This window comes from Dasypus novemcinctus, chromosome 9, assembly GCF_030445035.2.
Source record: "Dasypus novemcinctus isolate mDasNov1 chromosome 9, mDasNov1.1.hap2, whole genome shotgun sequence".
In the NCBI taxonomy this organism is placed as follows: domain Eukaryota; kingdom Metazoa; phylum Chordata; class Mammalia; order Cingulata; family Dasypodidae; genus Dasypus; species Dasypus novemcinctus.
This window is the reverse complement of record NC_080681.1, coordinates 31795086-31813918: the sequence shown is the minus strand read 5'-3', so window position 1 is coordinate 31813918 and position 18833 is coordinate 31795086. Positions and strand designations below refer to the sequence as shown.

The 18833-nt window shown below is 44.5% G+C and overlaps 1 protein-coding gene across 1 annotated transcript in view; it reads right to left on the bottom strand.

Annotated features, from left to right (window-relative positions):
• The window catches only part of ABCA4 (ATP binding cassette subfamily A member 4), a 110561-nt gene that overhangs the window by 77926 nt on the left and 13802 nt on the right, over positions 1-18833 (bottom strand). The window contains exons 7-8 of the mRNA XM_058302953.2: positions 2280-2485; positions 1495-1671 (exon numbers count right to left, since the gene is read on the bottom strand). Coding sequence (XP_058158936.1) covers positions 1495-1671; positions 2280-2485 — 383 coding nt within the window. The remainder of the gene's footprint in view (positions 1-1494; positions 1672-2279; positions 2486-18833) is intronic.

Genomic DNA, 18833 nt, shown 5'->3' with positions numbered 1-18833 from the left:
AGAAGAGGACCAATAATTGGGATCTCCAGGGGGTCAGCCAGCTCAGCACAGTCTGCCCAGGAGGGTCAAACCCTGGTTATGCAGGAAATGGCACAAAATAATAAACTTTCAGAGGACAGTGGATCCATGAATAAATCCATCAGTGATTCAGGATTCCAGAAATGCACAAGTGGAGTAGATTCATGGATATAGACACTCAGCAAGTAGGGTAGATATATTATTCTGTAATTAAATTGTTGTGACCTTTACTATGTTTTCCCTAAGTAAAGTCCTTAGGGTTACTATCCACTGGAAACTGTTTGGTGTTGTCACAGGAAGGGTCCAATTCCAGGGTGGGAGGGTTCACTCAAGATGGCCCTAGCATGAGAACCAAATTCATAAAGCCTGCACTTCTGGGACTAGCCACCAGAGGTCCTTCCCCACAAATGACCCAAATCTCTATGGGCTTCCCATATTCACCCCACTTCCCTTCCAGCCTTTTCCATCACGAGCCTTAAAGTGGAACTGGGCTTTTGCCTCTAAGTTTACTTCCTGTCCCTGACTGTTTCCTGAACCCAAACTGACTGCAGAAAGGCCACTGCTGTTTTGAGTTATCTCCTATAGTATTCTCTAGACCTCAAAACAGAGATGGATTGGGCGGGAGTGTTGAGAAAGGGTTTTCTGTGTCCACACTGGGCTTTTTCTAGTGTCTCACCAGTTGGCGATTTGATTCTTCCTTTCTTCAGGGTGTGAATGTTTCTTTCATCCCTGAACTCCGCAGGAGGACACACGTACACCATGGTGATCTTCCCAGTTTTCCTCCGACAGTTCAATCCCTAAGCCAGTTGTAGGCCTCCACTCCTGTCCTGGGTTGCTTCTGATCTCCTCTGCCATGCTACATGAGCCCTCTCAGCCCTCTTCTTCCTCTCTGTCCCTCTTTCCACCATCTGCCAAATCCACATTCAGGAAAACAGTAGCCTACATGCCTAACTTGCTACTGGCCAACAAATGTGCATGTTTGGATGGGGGTGGGCAGTCAGAGAGGCCCAAGCCCATCCAACACATTCCTCTACCTTTTCATTGAGCACGCATCATGGGAATGTTAATTAGGGAAGGAGCCACATTATTCCGAGGCTCCTAGGAACCGGACCTACTTGCCATGCAGAGTCCTAATCTGCTGATTTGGCAATCACTGGGCAAACACTCTCCTACATACCAATCATATTACATAGTGGGAAGTTGAAAAAGCCTTGTCCCCTCCCCAATCTCTCTTCCCTGGCTTTAATTTCACCTTTCCTTTTCAACCACACACCAATGCCTTTCTCTCTCCCTGCCACTGCACTCTCTTATCCCCTGGTGCCTGGAGCCTGGGAGGAGCAGCTTTCTCAGATTAGCCCCAGGCCCTGGGTTTCTCTCCAAAAAGGTTAAAGACTGGAGCACACCCACCCCACCCCACCCCCAAGCGTACTGCCCCATCAGCTTGTCAGGGAGGAGGATCCCGACCCTGGCACTCACGAGTCATCCACGAAGCAGGGGTAAGGCATCTGCTGGAGATAGACTCCCACTGGAACTTCAGCCTGGACCTGACTCCTTGTGATCCCATGTTCGATCATGTCCTGCAGATAGGCAAACCCTCCCCAGATGTAACGGAAATCTTCCACAGGATCGGCTCTGGGACCAGAATCCCAGTACCTAAGAAGAAACGAGAGGGAAGGATAAAAGCATGCACGTGGGAATGGATGGCTCACACTTAAGAAGCCGGACGAGGTGTCTAGGAACTCAGAACTCAGTCTCTTGAACTCTTTCTCTTAAACTTTTTCAAACAATCCTATGCTATTTTCTAGTTCAGTGTGACTCTAACTCTGTACATTGAAGGACTTTACTCTCAGCTTTATAAACTTTCTTACATTCTCTTATTTAATTTTATTGATTTATAGGTCAAGCCCAGGTTCAGTTCCTTACTCTGTACCAAACGTAATTTCCCACTAACTTTGGAAAAACCCCATTTGCAGCATCCCTATGTGAGTTCAGTTCAATATCTAGAGGTTCTCTCACCAAATTGCACAATGACCTGCCTGGGACAAGTGCTGAGTTGAAGATGGCAACTGGGTTCTCCTGCTCCCCCCAGCTAACAGAGACAACCAATAGCTTAGTTCTTTGATCCAAGAGTTTTTATGTCTTTCCAAGCAAACCTCCCACCCGTGAGAAGAGATGAGCATTCCCAGTTCAGAGGAGCCCCTCTGTTTGCTTTATACATTCCCAGGATGGTTGGGACCCTCTGAAATTGCCCGAGGTGTCACCTGTCTTTGATCTTATTGGTTTTCTCCACCACATCTATATCCATCCGGATCTTGTACTTCACGTGCGGTGGCAGGGAGCTGGTCCAGGGATACATGTCAGGGAAGACCACGCCAGCCCAGAACCTGTTTTCTTCCAGCAGAGACAGGGCTCGTTGCGTAAGCTGAATTTCATCATCGTAACTTTCAGACTTATTCAGGACCAAACACTGCAGATAATCATAGAGGTTAAGAGAGTTTGAGGCACATCAACAGCAAAGCTGCAACCACAAAGATGGCAGAGGAGAAGGGTTGCTGTGCCAAGGGAGGGTCAAATGGAAGAAGACCTGGGAGCTTAACTCCAGAGGCTGGTGTCAAATTTTCAATGTTTCCAGAGCTGGGGATGGAGGGGGGCTTGGAAATGCTGACTTGCTCTTAGTCCAGTGGATTTAGTGAGGGCTGAACTATCCAGCTGTCCAAGGCTTTTAAATGTGCAATTCCTCAAAATGACAAAAATACTCCCTGCTCTCACTCCCCAGCATGGGGAGGTGAGGGAGTGGGGTCACATTGGCTAGAGGCAGCTTTGAAGATCAGAAAGCCTGATGATAAAAACATTTTAAAAAGAGAGAGAAACATTCCTAGTGGTGAACTCTCCTGCCTCTCTCCATACAAGCAAAGGGGGAGGAGGATGAACAAGGAGGAAGAAAGAGACTAATATAGAATGACACTGATTTCATCAGAGACATGAATTTCCAATTACAATTTTATGACAAGTAATGCTGGTGGAGGAGGGATTTCCTAGTGTCTCTATCTCCCCCAGAAGAGTCAAAGCACTGCCCACAAAAGAGCAAGCCTAAGAGTTGATTTTTCTTTGAAGCTTAGAGGCCATCTACTTTTGTTGATGTATTGAAGTTCTGTATTACACTTGTACTTGGTTTTTCCTTAACCTCTTGTACCTATAATACTCAACAGGCATTTGCCTCGATGTATGTTTCTTAGAATGTAACTCACAAGAGGCCAAGAGTCCTTGTCTTGATTTGTTCATTAATTTTTGGGGAGAGTCTGCAATGTGCCAGACCATGCTCGGCTCCAGGGATACAAGGAAGGAGAGAGAAAAAGTTCCTCTTGAAAGGAACTTAAGACCTAACGAGGGAGACGGTTGTTGTAAACCAACAGTTGTAGAGAATGATCAGATTTTGATGAAAGGAAGCCCAGGATGGTCTGGGAACCTGGAGAAGGGATGTACCTAAGTCTCCCTGGAGGGATCAAGAAAGGCTCCCCCAAGGGAGAGGCTCTTGAGTAGGATGAGGCTGAGCAGGAACCAGCTGAAGGAAAGAAAGCAAGATCAGCTCAGGCAGAGGGGGCAGCGCAGGGAGTATCTGGAAATGGGCATGAATTGAGCGGTGTTTCTCTCCTTGGCTGTACTTCAGAACCACTGGGGAGCTTTAAGAAAATATCTACACCCGGAGGGCCTACCCCAAACCAATTAAGTTAGACTCTCAAGAGGTAGCCAGTGCAAGGCATCAGCATGTTGCAAAAAGCTCTCCAGGTAATCCCCCCTGCGCAGAGATGAGGGTGGGTGGAGTTGAGTCGGAGATGAGCACTAGAAAGATGGGTGGGGATCAGATCTTGTTTGCCTAGCTGGATTTTGCAGGGTGACCACCCGGCTGAGAGCTTTCCCAGGACGCAAGGCTTTCAGGGCTAAAACCAGAAGAGTTCTGGGCAAAGCCATGAGGAGCCACTGCAGGGTTTTAAGCAGGGATATGGCATATGGGATCAGATTGGGTTTTAGAAAGATTCCTGGTAGGGAGGGGCAGGCCGGGTTGGCGCACACAGAGGGGAAAGCAGGAAGGCTGGTTGGAAGGCAGCAGTTGGTGCAGTGAGGGCTTACAGGAACAAAATAATTCTCACAGAGACCACGTGAGTTAGCTGGAATCCCGATTTCACCATGGGGGAAATGGCCTGAGGTCACGTGGCTGGGAAGTGGCAGACCCGGACGCCATGCCCATTTTCCCACTCCAGGCCCAGAGTTCCTCCTTCCACGTGCCAGCCGTTCAGGAGCGGCAGGAACGGCCCATCCCCCTGCCCATAACTGCACAGTTTGCAAAGCCCTTTCACGTGCACAAAACTGTTTCATAAAATAGGCAGAGCAGGAATGATAATTATTTATTTATCCTCATTTGACAGCCCAGGAAACTCAGGCTCAAAGAGGCTGAGGAAATCCCCCAACGAAGCAGGGTACGTATCAATCGCCACTTCATTTGATTTCACAATTATGATCAGGAGAAACCACACACATACAAGAAAGATAGGTTAAGCCTAAGGCCCTGGCAGGAGAGCCATGCTGCCAAAGTACATCTAGACCCAACTCATCCCCTGGCACCCTCCTGCTGGCTCACCTGGGAACCCCACCCCCGGGGCGTCAGGAGCCACAGGAGCTGTGTTTGAACAAGGTGTTGCAAACCCTGCTCTGGGCCCTGAACTAACTGGCCAGCCTCAGGCCCCAAGGCCCCCCGGAGTGTGATTTTATCAACCTGCTACATAAAAAGAAGGAAAATAAAGGAGACTGAAAAGTCTTGCTGATAAGGGAAAAAGGAACACAGGTACAGGAGAAAACCTAGATGCCAAGGCTTAAGCAACACCATTTTAAGGACATAATTAATTTAAAAGGAGCTTGAATTGGTATTACTTTAAGAAACACAGTAAGTATAGCTATGCATCATGGAGTTAAGAGAAGTGGGATTTTCTTTGGCTGCCATTCTCTCGCAAACAGGCATTGCCCGGCCTGACTAACGTTGGCCTGTCCTTAAATGAGGTGAGAGACCTCGCGCCTCATACAACAAAAGTTTTCAATAAACGTCATTTCCCCTGGATAGAAATAACGTAGGGTTTGCTCTTTTATAAATGGCCTTTTGTGAAGAAACTAATATGTAGACTTTCACCACGACCGGAGACCAAAGGCCTGGCACCCCGTGTTTGACAATACTTAACCCAGCAACAGTTCTGTGGGGACAGAGAATGGTCAGTCTGCTGCTTGGACAAGGAGGAGATAACATTAAATATATTTATGTACTCTAGCAGCTTAGTGCTGACACCTCCTTGCCATTTATATACATATATAATTTTCTTCAGGTGGATCTCAACGTTCTATAACAATGAGTAATAATCTTTATCAGTTTGGCGAGTTTACAACTGCATATATAGAGTTTCAGTATCGAGTACTAGGGTGAGTCTGAAAATAAATTTCTAAAGTGAAAAACAAAATTATGTTGAGATGAAAGCTCTTCCTAGCCTTTTCTTTTAGAGCGGTACATTGTGACATACAAAGAATGTTCTTTCAATTCACTCACAAAACCACAAGACATTTGAGCAAGGAGTCTTAGAGGTTCATGGTCTGATGTTCTTGCTTTGCTGGCCAGGAAAGTAGGATCAGAGGGCAAAGGACCTTTGCAAGGTCAAGATACGTGCAGAAACAGAATCTGATCTATGTCTTCAAGCATCAAGCCTAAAGAGTGGCAGTGCTCCCCACACATTATTCTGTAAGTGTAAGCCACCCACCACCCACAAAGCAGAGGCACAAAATTCCTGAACTAGAACATTTCTGGCCCTAGAGCTGCACTGTCCAGGAGAACTTTCTGTGATGATGGGAATATTCGCTCTCTGCTGAGTCCAGTATGGTAGCCAGTAGCCACGTGTGGCTATCAAGGAGCTGAAACGTGGATAGTACAGCTGAGTTTTTAAAATTTTAATTCATTTAAAGTTGAAGAGCCCCCTGTGCCTTCTGGTTGCTCTATTGGACAGCACAGCTCTAGAGACTCTAAGTTCCTTGTGCCCAGGGGCCATGTTTATTGTGGTCTCTGGAGTAGTATTTGCTCATGATAGGGACGCAGTAAATATTTACTGAGTTGAACTGATTTAAATTTAGAACTCCTGAATGATGCGGGAGGAATAACTTTACTACCACGCATTTTGAAGACAATCTTTTGTACCCTGGATTAAGATGATAAACTAGGAAAATTCAGTGTAAAAAATGAATTTTTGTTAGGATGCTAATGACAGTATAATTCAATATACATTGAAATTTAAAAAACAAGCAATCTAATAACAAGAAGTACATTTTTACCAGGGGTCAGTGGGAGAGAGGAATGGGGGAATCGTTGCTTAATGGGTACAGATTTTCTGTTTGGGGTAATGAAACAGTGTTGATAGTGGATGATGGTTTTGGTTGCACAACATTGTAAATGTAAGTAATGCACTGAATTATATACTCAAAAATGGTTAAAAAGGTAAATAGTATGATATATATATATATGTTACCACAATAAATTTCTTTAAATATGTTTTAATCATGTGCTTTCACAGCTGTCCAGCCCATTTTCTTTGAAGTCTCCTTTCATGTCTTAAAGGGAAATCTATCTTGTAATCAACAGCTGATGCTTTCAGTGACATTGTTGACTCCCGCAATGACGTGGGCTCCATCCTGGCTGGTTTTATCAGGCAGCTGGTTCACAGTCATGTTTCCTGCTGTGTCCCCCTAGACTGGTACTCTGAGACTCTCTGGAAAAATGAAACTTAAAAGGTTCTCAAACACTCATGTTCTACTCTGAACCATATGATCCATTTTAAAAGTTGGTTTATCATTCCCATCTTGGAAAATGGTATAGCATAGTGTTTAGGAGGCAAGCAGACCTGAATGCCAACCCAGCTGTGCCATTTCCCAACTCTACGGCCTCTGTTTCCCTATTTGTAAAATGGAGATAGGACCTATGTCATAGGTATATTCTGAAGACCACATAAGACAGGGTTTGCATAGTGCTCAACCAGTGCCTCACTGTAAGAATAAAAGCCAATGTCTATGAAAGGCTTACTATGTGCCCAAAGTTGGTCCAAATGCTTTACTCGTATTGACCCACTTAATCCTCACGACAACCTTATGAGGTCAGTTACTCTTATCACACAGCAGGTTTAAGTTACTAGTTTAAGTTCTTCAGCTATAGCCCAGGCATTCTGGCTCCAGAGTTTGTGTTTTTCATCACTGTAGTAGACAATACTGTCTCATAAATAATGAAGACACCATAAATGCCAATATTATTATTGCTTTTGTAAAATGTCTCAAAAGCCAACAGAGTTTAGTGACTTTTAAGGCCCTGCCAGGCTACCTTTCATTCATGACAGCTGTTTATCAGGGAAGGGAGGCAGTCATTTTCTTTAAACAATACATCTGGGAACAAAACTGTTCTCAGCTGTTCCATAGCAGCTAATCTGATTAAAACTATGTGATGGACAGAGGCCAAGATTGGGGGCGGGGAGGGTGATCCTGACCCACTCACTGGTGTTCACTGGCTGATCATGACTCATTAGGTGACAGTCAGACAATCTCTATGCAAAGTAAGGTCTCATCTCACCAAATCTACCTGAGGTCAAAGCAGAGCACTTACAGAAACTGCTTTGGACGTGAGTCAGAACTCCCTGGTCACCTGAGGTATGACTCATGATGCATCCTTGAATTCTCAATAAGGAGGCCACCTGCCGCACAGCCAGTGGCCTCTTTTCCTATTGGTACTTGCTTTGGTCCCTGAAGTGAAAATCTTGGCTAATGGGCATGAATATCCATGTGAGTATGTGTGTATGTGTGTTTGGGAAGCAAAGGTGAATGTTTAAACCCTCAGCAGAGGTCCCTGGTTTTGATATCTTTGGTCTGGTCTGATTAGCTCATATGTTAGCCCATAGCAGGTTCTAAAGAGGCTGAGACCATGGAGTGGTCTAGTGTTACCTAGAAAGAAACCATGCTTGTCATAGATCTTGAGGAAGAATGTAGGTAGACAAGAACTGGTTGGACATAAAATTATCGCCACTATTGGGGAAAGAGTTCAAAGGGCATCTTCAGCAAATAAAAGGACAGCGCCTTATGGCCTCAGAGGTAGATTCGGGGCAAATGCTGCACAGATTTCAGAACCTCAGTGTGAACAACACAATACCCTACGATGGCTAATGGCAGTAATACAAGAAAAGGGGCTTCCTAAAACTCAGTCCCCGACTACCGCAGCTGAATCTGTGTGGCTGGGCCACTACCATCTGACTGAAGTCTAAGTCAGCCTTAGGGTTCCCGGTCAGTTGTTTTGTTGATACTCACCAGGAAGCAGAGTTCACCCTGGAGGAAGGGGTTAGACTTCTCTCCAGGGCAGGCAGCTGTGTTCCAAGACCTCTTGAGAATGTAGTCATTTGTTTACACAGCTAAATCAAACACCACCTCAGGAGGAGAAGCTGCAGTAGCAGCAGGCTTCCTTCAACTCTAATTCAAGCACATTAAGTAACAGATAAATTATCTACTAGGTGGGAAATGCCTTCCAGTGGCAGCAACAAAAGAAAGAAATCTCCGCAGCTCTTTTTGCTTGAACTTGATAATTAAAGGGGCGTGGTACCCTATGCAGACTCCTTGGCACACGCAGCCATAGTTTGACTAATACACCCAGGACATGCCAGGGGTGAAGTCGTCAGGGATAAGGGAGTCCCCGCATCCGTGGAGATGTTGGCTCTATAATCCTGCTTTCACATCTTTAACCTCCAGGCTCAGGTAGAGAGAACAAAGGCTGGGGAATGCCAGTGGAGGCCTGCAGTGCTTCTGTTGGTGTTACTGTAGACACCTGGGGCTCCTTTGAAAAATGCCAATGGAGTGGGCAAACATCCCAGCAGGACTCTCCTGGCAGAACTGAACTGTAACACACAAGAGTCATTTCCCACTACATGGAAAAAGCCACTGGGAAGAATAGCTTTGGGCTATTTGAGTTGGTTGAGAGGTACTGCAATAAATTTTAACTTACACATTGGGCACTGTGAGCAGATATCTGAAACATTTGACTACAAAGGGAAGGGAAGCACTGCAACTGGAAGACAAAGAAATAGGAAATGAACAGCTGCTAAAAAATGTCCTGCCTGTTTCTATAATAATTACATGAAATACAGTAACGAAACAAATACAGAGGTCAAGCTAGAGCACAAAGATTCACATTGGACCAAATGCTTGCTCTCTAGTTGGGTCCAAGGGAAGAAAAAGTAGCCTGATTGACGACTGCAGGGGATTTTAGCTCTCAACACTTTCTTGTTTAATCATTCCAACAGATTCAGGAGGTGGTGTAATTATATTCAAAATATTTAATAATCAACAGAGCTGGGAAGTGACCAATTGGAATAGATCCTGGCCAAAAATGCTTGGTTAAGCCACACTGATGAATCCCACCCAAACTGCAGCTTAACTAATCTTCATCTTTTACAGTGAAACAATGATGGTGCCCCAAATCACAGAGACCATAAATAAGTGCTAGAGAAAATGTCCCATCACCTATAAGATGAAGCTAAAAAAGGCTCTCAGAGGCCTTCCCTTGTTGATGTTTCTATTTCAGATGCACTATTCCTCCCATCTCACACTCCTAATGCTACAGCCACACCTCTACCCAGACTATCTGCTTCACTTGAACTTGTCTTGCACATTCACACATCTTCCCTTCTGCCTGAAAATGCCTTTCTGCCTTGCCTAGCTAGCAAATGTTACTCAATCTTCAAGTTCCAGCTCAAATGTTAATTTCAGTTTTAATTTGGCATTAACGGTTGTCTATTTTATGCCACTGGACACTCCACTAGGATAAGGCAGGAGATCAAACAGATAAATATGACAGGGTTTCATTCTTAAAGGGTTCATAGTCTATGGGAATGGGGACATATATGAACAACCAATTATCGAGGGCCACGGTGAAGGGAATGTGGTACATAGAAAAAGACTTGAAACACAGCAACTGAGTGCTGAAGGATGAATGCAGGCACTGGCCAGGCAGTCAAGGCATGGGATGGGAAGGACTCAGCCTGTGCAGGGTGGGAGGCCTGAGGCAGCTCACCGTTCCATACAATGTGGAAGAGGCACAATGGGACTAGATTGGGAGGCTATACAACACAGCAATGAGGAATCACTGAGGAGCTTCAGGAGGGGTGTCGTGGTGAGGCTGGGATTTTAGAAAGATCTCATTGGAGGTGGTGTGGGAGCAGAACAGAACTAGAGAAAGACTTAAGGACCACTGACCAGCTAGGAGTCAATGGTCTGGAAGAAGGTGATACAGAAGGTCATGGAGAGGGAGAGGAAAGATGGATTTCAGAGACAAATTGAGGGAAGAATCGACAGCTCTTGAAGGATTTGTGACATTTTTGACTTGGATTTGTGCAGTCTTTTTCTACTCCATCAGACTGAACTATTGTTCAAAAATTCCTTTCAGAGAGAGTTACGAGGGCATTATTTAAGGTCATGCTTACTTCTTCCAATAGAATGTCAGCTTCTAGGGGTCAAGGACTACTCACCCTTATTTAGAGGTAGGTAATTCAGTAAATGCAAATGTATGAATGATTGAATGAACTCAAATCTTTTTCTTCGTTTGTTTTCTACTATAATTCCAGTCATTTTCAAGCACAGAAGACCCAATCAGAATAGTGTCTATCCTGAATATTACAAAAATAAAAATTGCTGCTTTCACTGGACTCATATAATTTATCCAAGCAGTACTCCTTGAACCCCATCTTAATATGCCCCCACATATTATAGGGGAAAGAACCTTCTCATCAGAGCCAGACAGATCTGGGTTAGAATTCTGGATCCCCCACTTATCTGCTGTGGAATTTTAGGCAAGTCAATCAACCTCTTTGAGGCTCCATTTTTAAGTCTATAAAATGACAAAAATAATGCTAACTGGGACAGGGTTGTCGGGAGCATTCCATGAGTGAGACGTGAAAGTGCCCCATGGACTCATGCTCCCTTCCCTCCACGCATGACCGCCAGCCCACTTCCTACTGCGATTCTCCTTCCTCAGACTAGTTTTATGTTTCTAAAAGATGGAAGAGGCATAAGGTAAGGTCATTGCCCATGAGCTGCTTGTGATCTAGGGTTCATGGTCCTTGCCATAAATACTAGTTTCAGCGGTTTAGACTGCACCCTTCCTATCTTTCTCCCCTGTTCTCCCTAGGCTCTCAATACTTACCTTGAGTCAATGAAATAACAGAAGAAAGCAATAGGACTCCAAAGTACATTACATGGTCTGTAGCTTTGTCTTCCTAATCCTATTTGCTCTTAGGCTAACCTTAAAAATACTTAACCCTGAGCACATTCCAGTGGGCGGTGGTGGCATGTGGCCAAGAGCAGGCAAGGGGGAGAGAAGAAAGATAGTACCCAAAATCCTGCTACTGGTCATTCCTCAACAGGAGAAGCACCTGAGGTTAATAAAGAGTTAAGCATGTGTATTGATTGTGTTGATAGCTGAGGACAAGGCAGTTAATGCAGGCATGCTTTTTAAAAAACTCAGTGAAAGCTAGTTGTTACTGGTTACAGTACAATTTTATGCCTTGATCAGGGTATTTTCATATTAAAGTTTGGCTAAATTCAGCTTCCTGATATGAAATTCAAGACCTGAAATTTAAATACACTATGAAATTCAAATACACTGTGAATTCTAAATAGTATTTCATTGTTGCCAGGCATAACCTTTAACTAAACAAAGAAATGAAAAGGGAGAGGTATAGTGCTCATTTTAACTAAAGGGTAATCAGAGGATAATTGGTTAATTTTTCCAACTGTGGTTTTTTCCAAAAGCAAAAGTTTATGTGAATAAAGACCCATATAAGCCATGAACATAAAGGTATACACATACCAGGTTAAGATATTTCCCTATAGGAAGTCTCATTTGTCCTCGGTCTCCTTAGGTTTGGAGAGGGGTGATCAGAAGGCCCACAGAGAAGAACCCCTCCCCGTGTTAGAGCTCTGCGGCTCTCAGACTGACCATCACCCCTTTCTCTAGTCCCTGCCCACCTATTACCCAGGAAGAGTAACTTTTATTTATTTCTTTTTTTCTCCAAGCTCGGGGCAGGGCCTTGGAGGAGAAGCAGGAGGTTACCATGGGCTGAATGAGAAGGTAGAAGCCCCTTACTGAGGAAGTGCTCTGAAGACAAGAAAAGTTCCAGGGTCACTAGACCAAGATGTGCCCAGATGGCCCCAGAATGGTCATCTGGGGTCTTTAGGAATGGCCTGGCACAGTCCTGAAACTAAGCCGGCAACTCAGGCAGCTGTGAAGAGTGGCTCTGCGGTCCCTGGTTAGCGGTGGCAGAGTCACATCATCCTCACAACCACCTAGACAGGAGGACCTTACCACCTCTACCTCACAGGCCCGGGCCTGAGGCAGAGAAATGGCGGGCAGGCGCCCAGTCTTCCCTCCTCATAGCAACCCTGGGCGGTCGGCTGTATTATTATCTTGATTTTTACGGATGAGGAATTTGAGTCTTAGAGGAGTGCAGTGACTTTCTCAGAGTCACACAGCTCGTATGTAGCAGAGATCCAGGCCCATTTTTCCTCAAAGGGCGGTCAGGAAGTTTTCATGAGAAGGAGGGTGATATTGCATCCATAGGATCCCGCCGGGCAGATCCAGGGCAATAGGATACTCTCACCGAGGCTACTGGGTGGAACGTTCAGTCTCTAGGGCCTAGTGCTAAGCAGAAAGGAAGTGGCTCTAGCCTTCCTACTGAATGGAGAGAAAGCCTGAATCACGCCCATTTCCTACCACAGACAAAAGGCTTACAGATTTGCTCTTAGTTCTTGGAGTTTCTGTTATTGTTCAGTATCACATCCGGGTGCCACACTGACCCAGTTAGACCTAATTTTCATTCTAAAAAATGTTTTTGCTGAATTTTCTTTAAATGGTTTTTGTGGTTGTTGTTGTCTCCTCCTTTTTTGGAATAGGTTGGCCAAGGAGGACGTTGTCAAACCTCTTCTTAAAAGTCATATTTTTGAAAAAGAGCCCGAGGCTGGCCTTAAACAGCCTTTGAAGCATCATACTTGCTTCCCTGTCTGGGGTTGACACTTAGACCCATCTGCAGGTTTTTGGGCTCTGTCTGCTGCTGAGAGTCCTCAGGAAGGGGTGGGATCTTCCAGGCTCCTCCAGACTTCCCAAAACAAAGACGGAAGATCCAGGGCGAACTGCCTGTGACTCATCTCTTCTCCTTGCACATTCCCCCTACTCTCCTCTCCTTTCATTTCCACTCCCAGGCTTTCCTCCCTGCCCCACTTCCCTCCTGGGGAGGGAAGATCAGAAACCACATCCTCATTTTCTGCAGAGTTCAACCACCATCGAATCCCCTCTTAGGAACCCCTGGGAGAGAAACCTCACCTGTGGCTACCATCGTCTTTGCTTAGGAACACACGGCTCACTGACGGGGATGGCAAGGTCCTGGGGAAGGCTTGGTGACTTGGGCAGGATGTGATTAGCAGATTCCTAATCTGTAGAGGAGCTCCAGGTCAGTGCCTAGGTGACTGGGCCTGATTTAGATGAGGCACTACCCTTCTCCAACTAATCAGAATGTTTTTTGTTTGTATTTTGGTTAAAAAGCTAATATTTATTAAGCATTTGCTATGTGCAGACATTGTTCCAAGGGTTTGCATGAATTAATACACTTTCTTTTTCATAACAAGCCTACTAGGTGAGTACAATTAATATCCCCATTTTGTAGATGAGGAAACTGAGGCAAAACTGGTTAGGATTTGAACCCAGGCTGTCTGACTCCAGAGGCTGAATTCTTAGCCATTTAAGCAGATATTATGTAACTGTTGGATGCCTGGTGCTGTATTATGTACAAGCTATATAGAAAAGATAATCAACAAGATCTTTATGTATATGACACAAATGTCAAGTCAAAGAAAAGACAAAAGTAATAAAGAATACTGACTGACAGTGCCTCACAAAAACATGGTGAGTAGTATTGAATTCTGTTCTGCTATAATAAAGAAATAGAAGCCCTCTCCTCCATCCATTCAAAGGTCTTGCTTATATTATAATGCCAAGTGGGTGGAAGGTGTTGGCAGCTTGGGCACAACATGGGGTGTGGAGTCAGCGGGTAGAGGCGCCATGGGAAGAGGGCAATGTCAATTGAGTAATTGAACAAGGGGACTCCCAGACCCTACACTTCTGTATATTTACAGATATATATCTCCCCTGGAAATTCTGAGTTAGTCCATCTGGGTCTCCAAACAGATCCAGGAATCTGTTTTGTAACAAGCACCCAGGTCATCTGTCTTCTTGATGAGGTGGGAATCACTTAGTAATTGCCTGAGCCCTGGTGCTGCTGCTGCAACACCCAGCACTTTTGAAAGCCCGCCTCAGGAGCCTGTACTGCCACATCCATGGTTCTGAAAGGGCAGGGTCACTCATGCTAGGGAAATTCTGGAAGTGCCTGAGGTAGAAGAGAGACAGCAGGAGCATCCACAGGACAGATGGAGCCAGACTCTTCTCTCTAGTCAATTACTCCTCAAGACTCAGGAATGTAGAGCAGGGACTAGTACCTGGGGGTTCCTGGCTTAACTCCCTCTCCTATTGCCCAGAGTGTCATCTTCCCTCTAATGGCTTTAGATGAAACCAAGCTCAGACCTGACCCACTGGTGGTGTGATAAGCCCTTAAGAGATAGTCCCTGGAGGTTTGAGGTAAAGAATTTAAAAATGACTAAGACATGCAGCCTGACCTTGAATAACTCCAGTCTGGCAGTCCAGCCAGTGATGGACACATGAGCAGCTAACTCTGCTATAACTTGGATAGGGGCATACAAGAGGTGCCAAAATAGGGCCAACAGTGCACTGAGGAGGGAGTGACTAATGTTGAAGCAGAAGAGGTGACATTTGAGAGCTGAGTCTCAAAGACTGAATAAGTAGAAGTTCAAAGGATGGGGAAAGGGAAGGTCATTTCAGCCTTTAGTAGATATATATTTTTCTGCCCAGCATTTCTTCTTTTGGGGCAACACCCTCTTCCATTTCACAGTAATCTTGCTCAGCCCATGGGTCACATGAAGCTAACTCCACTTCCCCTACCCTCCTGGTGGGCACAGGATCCAGGCCTGGCCAATCAGAGTACATCATCTCTCTGAGCCTAAGGGATTCGGGGGAAGGTGAGTGGGCCAGGCCAACAGGTGCACTCCCTGGGAATGTTGCTTATGCTGCAGGAAAGTGACTCCTTTCTGTGGAATTGTTAGCTGTAAAGATGACACTGAGGGCTGTGAGCAGCTGACTCCACGAAAGAGAGAGACCAGGTGGAGAACGAAGCCCATAGAGGCAAGAAGAAAAGTGAGGAGGGACATGAGTCGCATGGTTGCATTCAAGTCCAGATCCAGCTGAACTCAAGGTTATATCCATCAATAAGTTCTCTTTTTTGTTTAAGCAAGAAATCTGCAACCAAAAGAAGTCATGGGCAGAGAAAAGAGCAAAGGAATGGAATCAGGAGAGGTCAGGGTATGTCTGGGATATGTGAAAGGGCAGTGTAGAGAGCAAGGAGTGCAGTGGCTGGAAATGTGGGCTGGGGCAGATTTTGAAGGGACTTGTATTCTATGGGAATTGAGTCATTATGTTTTAAACATGAGAATGATATAGCAGGTGTGTGTTTGGAAAAGTACCTCTGGTGTCAGTATGGAGAAATGCCTGAGTCTGAGTCACTAGGAACAAATGTTAGACTGGTTGAGAGATAAGATCTATATCCTCAGGAGACTGGAAAGCAAGAGGCAGAGCTGAAGGTCATTTAGGAGGTAAAGCTGAGGAATCTCGGTGACTGTCGGAGGAGGCAGTATAGAGGTCAGAAGGGCAGGCTCTGAATTTGGGCAGATGGAGATTTGAATCCTGTCTGCAGTACATAACAGCTGTGGAATGGGATCTTAGTTAACCTCTTCAAGCCTCTATTAAATGGGAATGGGAATTCATACTTCATGGAGTTGTATGAGGATTAAATGAGCTAATGGATGAAGAGCATTTAGCTCGGCATTTGGCACAAAGTAATACTCAATAAATGATAGCTGTTGTGTAGAAGATGAAGAAGGAAAATTAAGGATGACCCTAAAATTTCAAGCTTGAAAATTTGGGCAAATGTTGGTGGAATGTATCAGGATAAGTGCAATAATTATATACCAATAAATGAGATAACCTAGATGAAATGGAAAAATTCCTAGAAGCACATATACTGTGTACTCTGACTCAAGAAGAAATAGAAGATCTCAACAGACTAATTGAAATTGAATTAGTAATCAAACACTTTCTAGTAAAGAAAAACCCATGATCAGATGGCTTCACTAGTGAATTTTACCAAACATTCCAAGAAGAATGAACTCTGTTACTGTTAACACTTTTCCAAAAACTTGAAGAGGAGGGAACTCTTTCCAATTCATTCTATGAGGTTACCACCATAATACCAAAGTAAAGATATCACAAGAAAAGAAAATTATAACCCACTATCCTTCATGAATAGAGATGGTAACATCCTAAAAATACTAGCAAGGTAAATCAACAGCTTGATAGAATTTTACACCATGATCAAGTAGGATTTATCCCAGGAATGTAGGGGTGATTCAACGTAAGAAAATCAATTAATATACTGCATTAACAGAACAAAGGAGGAAAACCACACATGATCATTTCAATTGATGCAGAAAAGGTGTTTGACAAAATCTAGCACTCCTTCCTGATAAATACAGTCAGAAAACTAGGAAAAGAAGGAAGCCATCTCCACATAATAAAGAGCAATACATTCTTTTGAGGGCTAAAGAGACCCACAGGTTCTAGGGTCATGGCAGATGGGGTTCACTGCCATGTCAGTTGGCCCTTCTTTGGTGCTGGTGTTTCTGCGTGATGGAGCTGGACTCAGATGGGATCTCTTTTCACAAGGCTTTCATGCTACTTTACTGGAATTGTAGTTGGTGCTGGGGTTTAAGATATATCTAGGGGATTTGAATCTTTGGACTGACAATATGATAGCCAGGCCCTGAGCCTCAACAGACTTCAACTCCTACACTCTGATTTATTGGACTTACCCCACTCAGCTAACATGGAGTTGAAGAATGTCAACCACCACACCATGGAGCCTAGAGTGCCTACAACTGAAAGCAGGAGGATTGCATCCAGTATCCATGTGGAATCTAAGCCTCCTCTTGACATAGAAGTGCAATGGACACAACCAATCCAAGGTCCATAGAGAAAATGTGGCATTGGTATGGGAAAAGTGGCCATGGTGGCTGATGGGTATGGGGAATGGGAGGAAGAGATGAGATGTGGAGGCGTTTTTGGGACTTGGAGTTGTCCTGGGTGGTGCTTCAGGGACAATTACCGGACATTGTAGATCCTCCCAGGGCCCACTGGATGGAATGTGGGAGAGTATGGGCTATGATGTGGACCACTGACCATGAGGTGCAGCGATGCCCAGAGATATACTTACCGAGTGCAATGGATATGTCATGATGATGGGAGTGAGTGTTGCTGGGGGGGGAGTGGTGGGGTGGGGGTGGTGGGGTTGAATGGGACCTCATATTTTTTGAATGTAATATTTTTACAAAATGAATTAAAAAAAAAAAAAAAGAGCATATACAAAAAACCCCACACAGCTAACATCATACTCAATGGTGAAAGTCTGAGAACATGCCCTAAGATCAGGAACAAGACAATGGATCACTGTTCCACTGTTATTCAACATTGTACCAGATTTTCTATCCAGAGCAATTAGGCAAGGACAAGAAATAAAGGGCATTTAAATTGGATGGAAAGAAGTGAATCTTTCCCTATTTGCAGATGACATGATCCTACATACGGAAAACTCTGAAAAATGCACAACAAAGTTCCTAGAGCTAATCAGCTAATCAATGAATTCAGCAAAGCAGTGGGGTACAAAATCAACATGCAAAAATCCATGGTGTGGCGGCGGACTTGGCCCAGTGGTTAGGGCATCCGTCTGCCACATGGGTGGTCCGCGGTTCAAACCCTGGGCCTCCTTGACCCATGTGGAGCTGGCCCATGCACAGTGCTGATGCGTGCAAGGAGTGCCGTGCCATGCAGGGATGTCCCCCACATAGGGGAGCCCCACGAGCAAGGAGAGCCTCCCAGAACGAAAGAAAGTGCAGCCTGCCCAGGAATGGTGCTGCGCACACGGAGAACTGACACAACAAGATGATGCAACAAAAAGAAACACAGATTCCCATGCTGCTAACAACAGAAGCGGACAAAGAAGACGCAGCAAATAGACACAGAGAAAAGACAACCGGGGTGAGGGGGGGAAGGGGAGATAAATAAATAAATAAATAAATCTTTAAAAAAAAAATCCATGGTGTTTCTATAGACTAATAATGAACAATCCAAAAAGAAATCAAGAAAAAAATTCCATTTACAATAGCAACTAAAACATCAAACATCTAGGAATCAAATTAACCAAGGATATAAAGGATTTATCCACAGAAAACTATAAGACTTTGCCATAGAAAATTAAATTGGGCCTAAGTAAAAAGTAAGTCATTCTATGTTCATGGATTTGAAGAATAAATATTTTTAAGATGTCAATTCTATCCAAAGTGATTTACAGCTCCAATGTAATCCCAATCAAAATCCCAACAGCCTTCTTTGCAGAAATGGAAAAGCCAATCATCAAATTCATATGGAAAGTTAAGGGACCCCAAATAGCCAAAACCATCTTGAAAAAGAAGAACAAATTAGGAAGACTCACATTTCTTGATTTTAAAATGTATTACAAAGCTACAGTAAT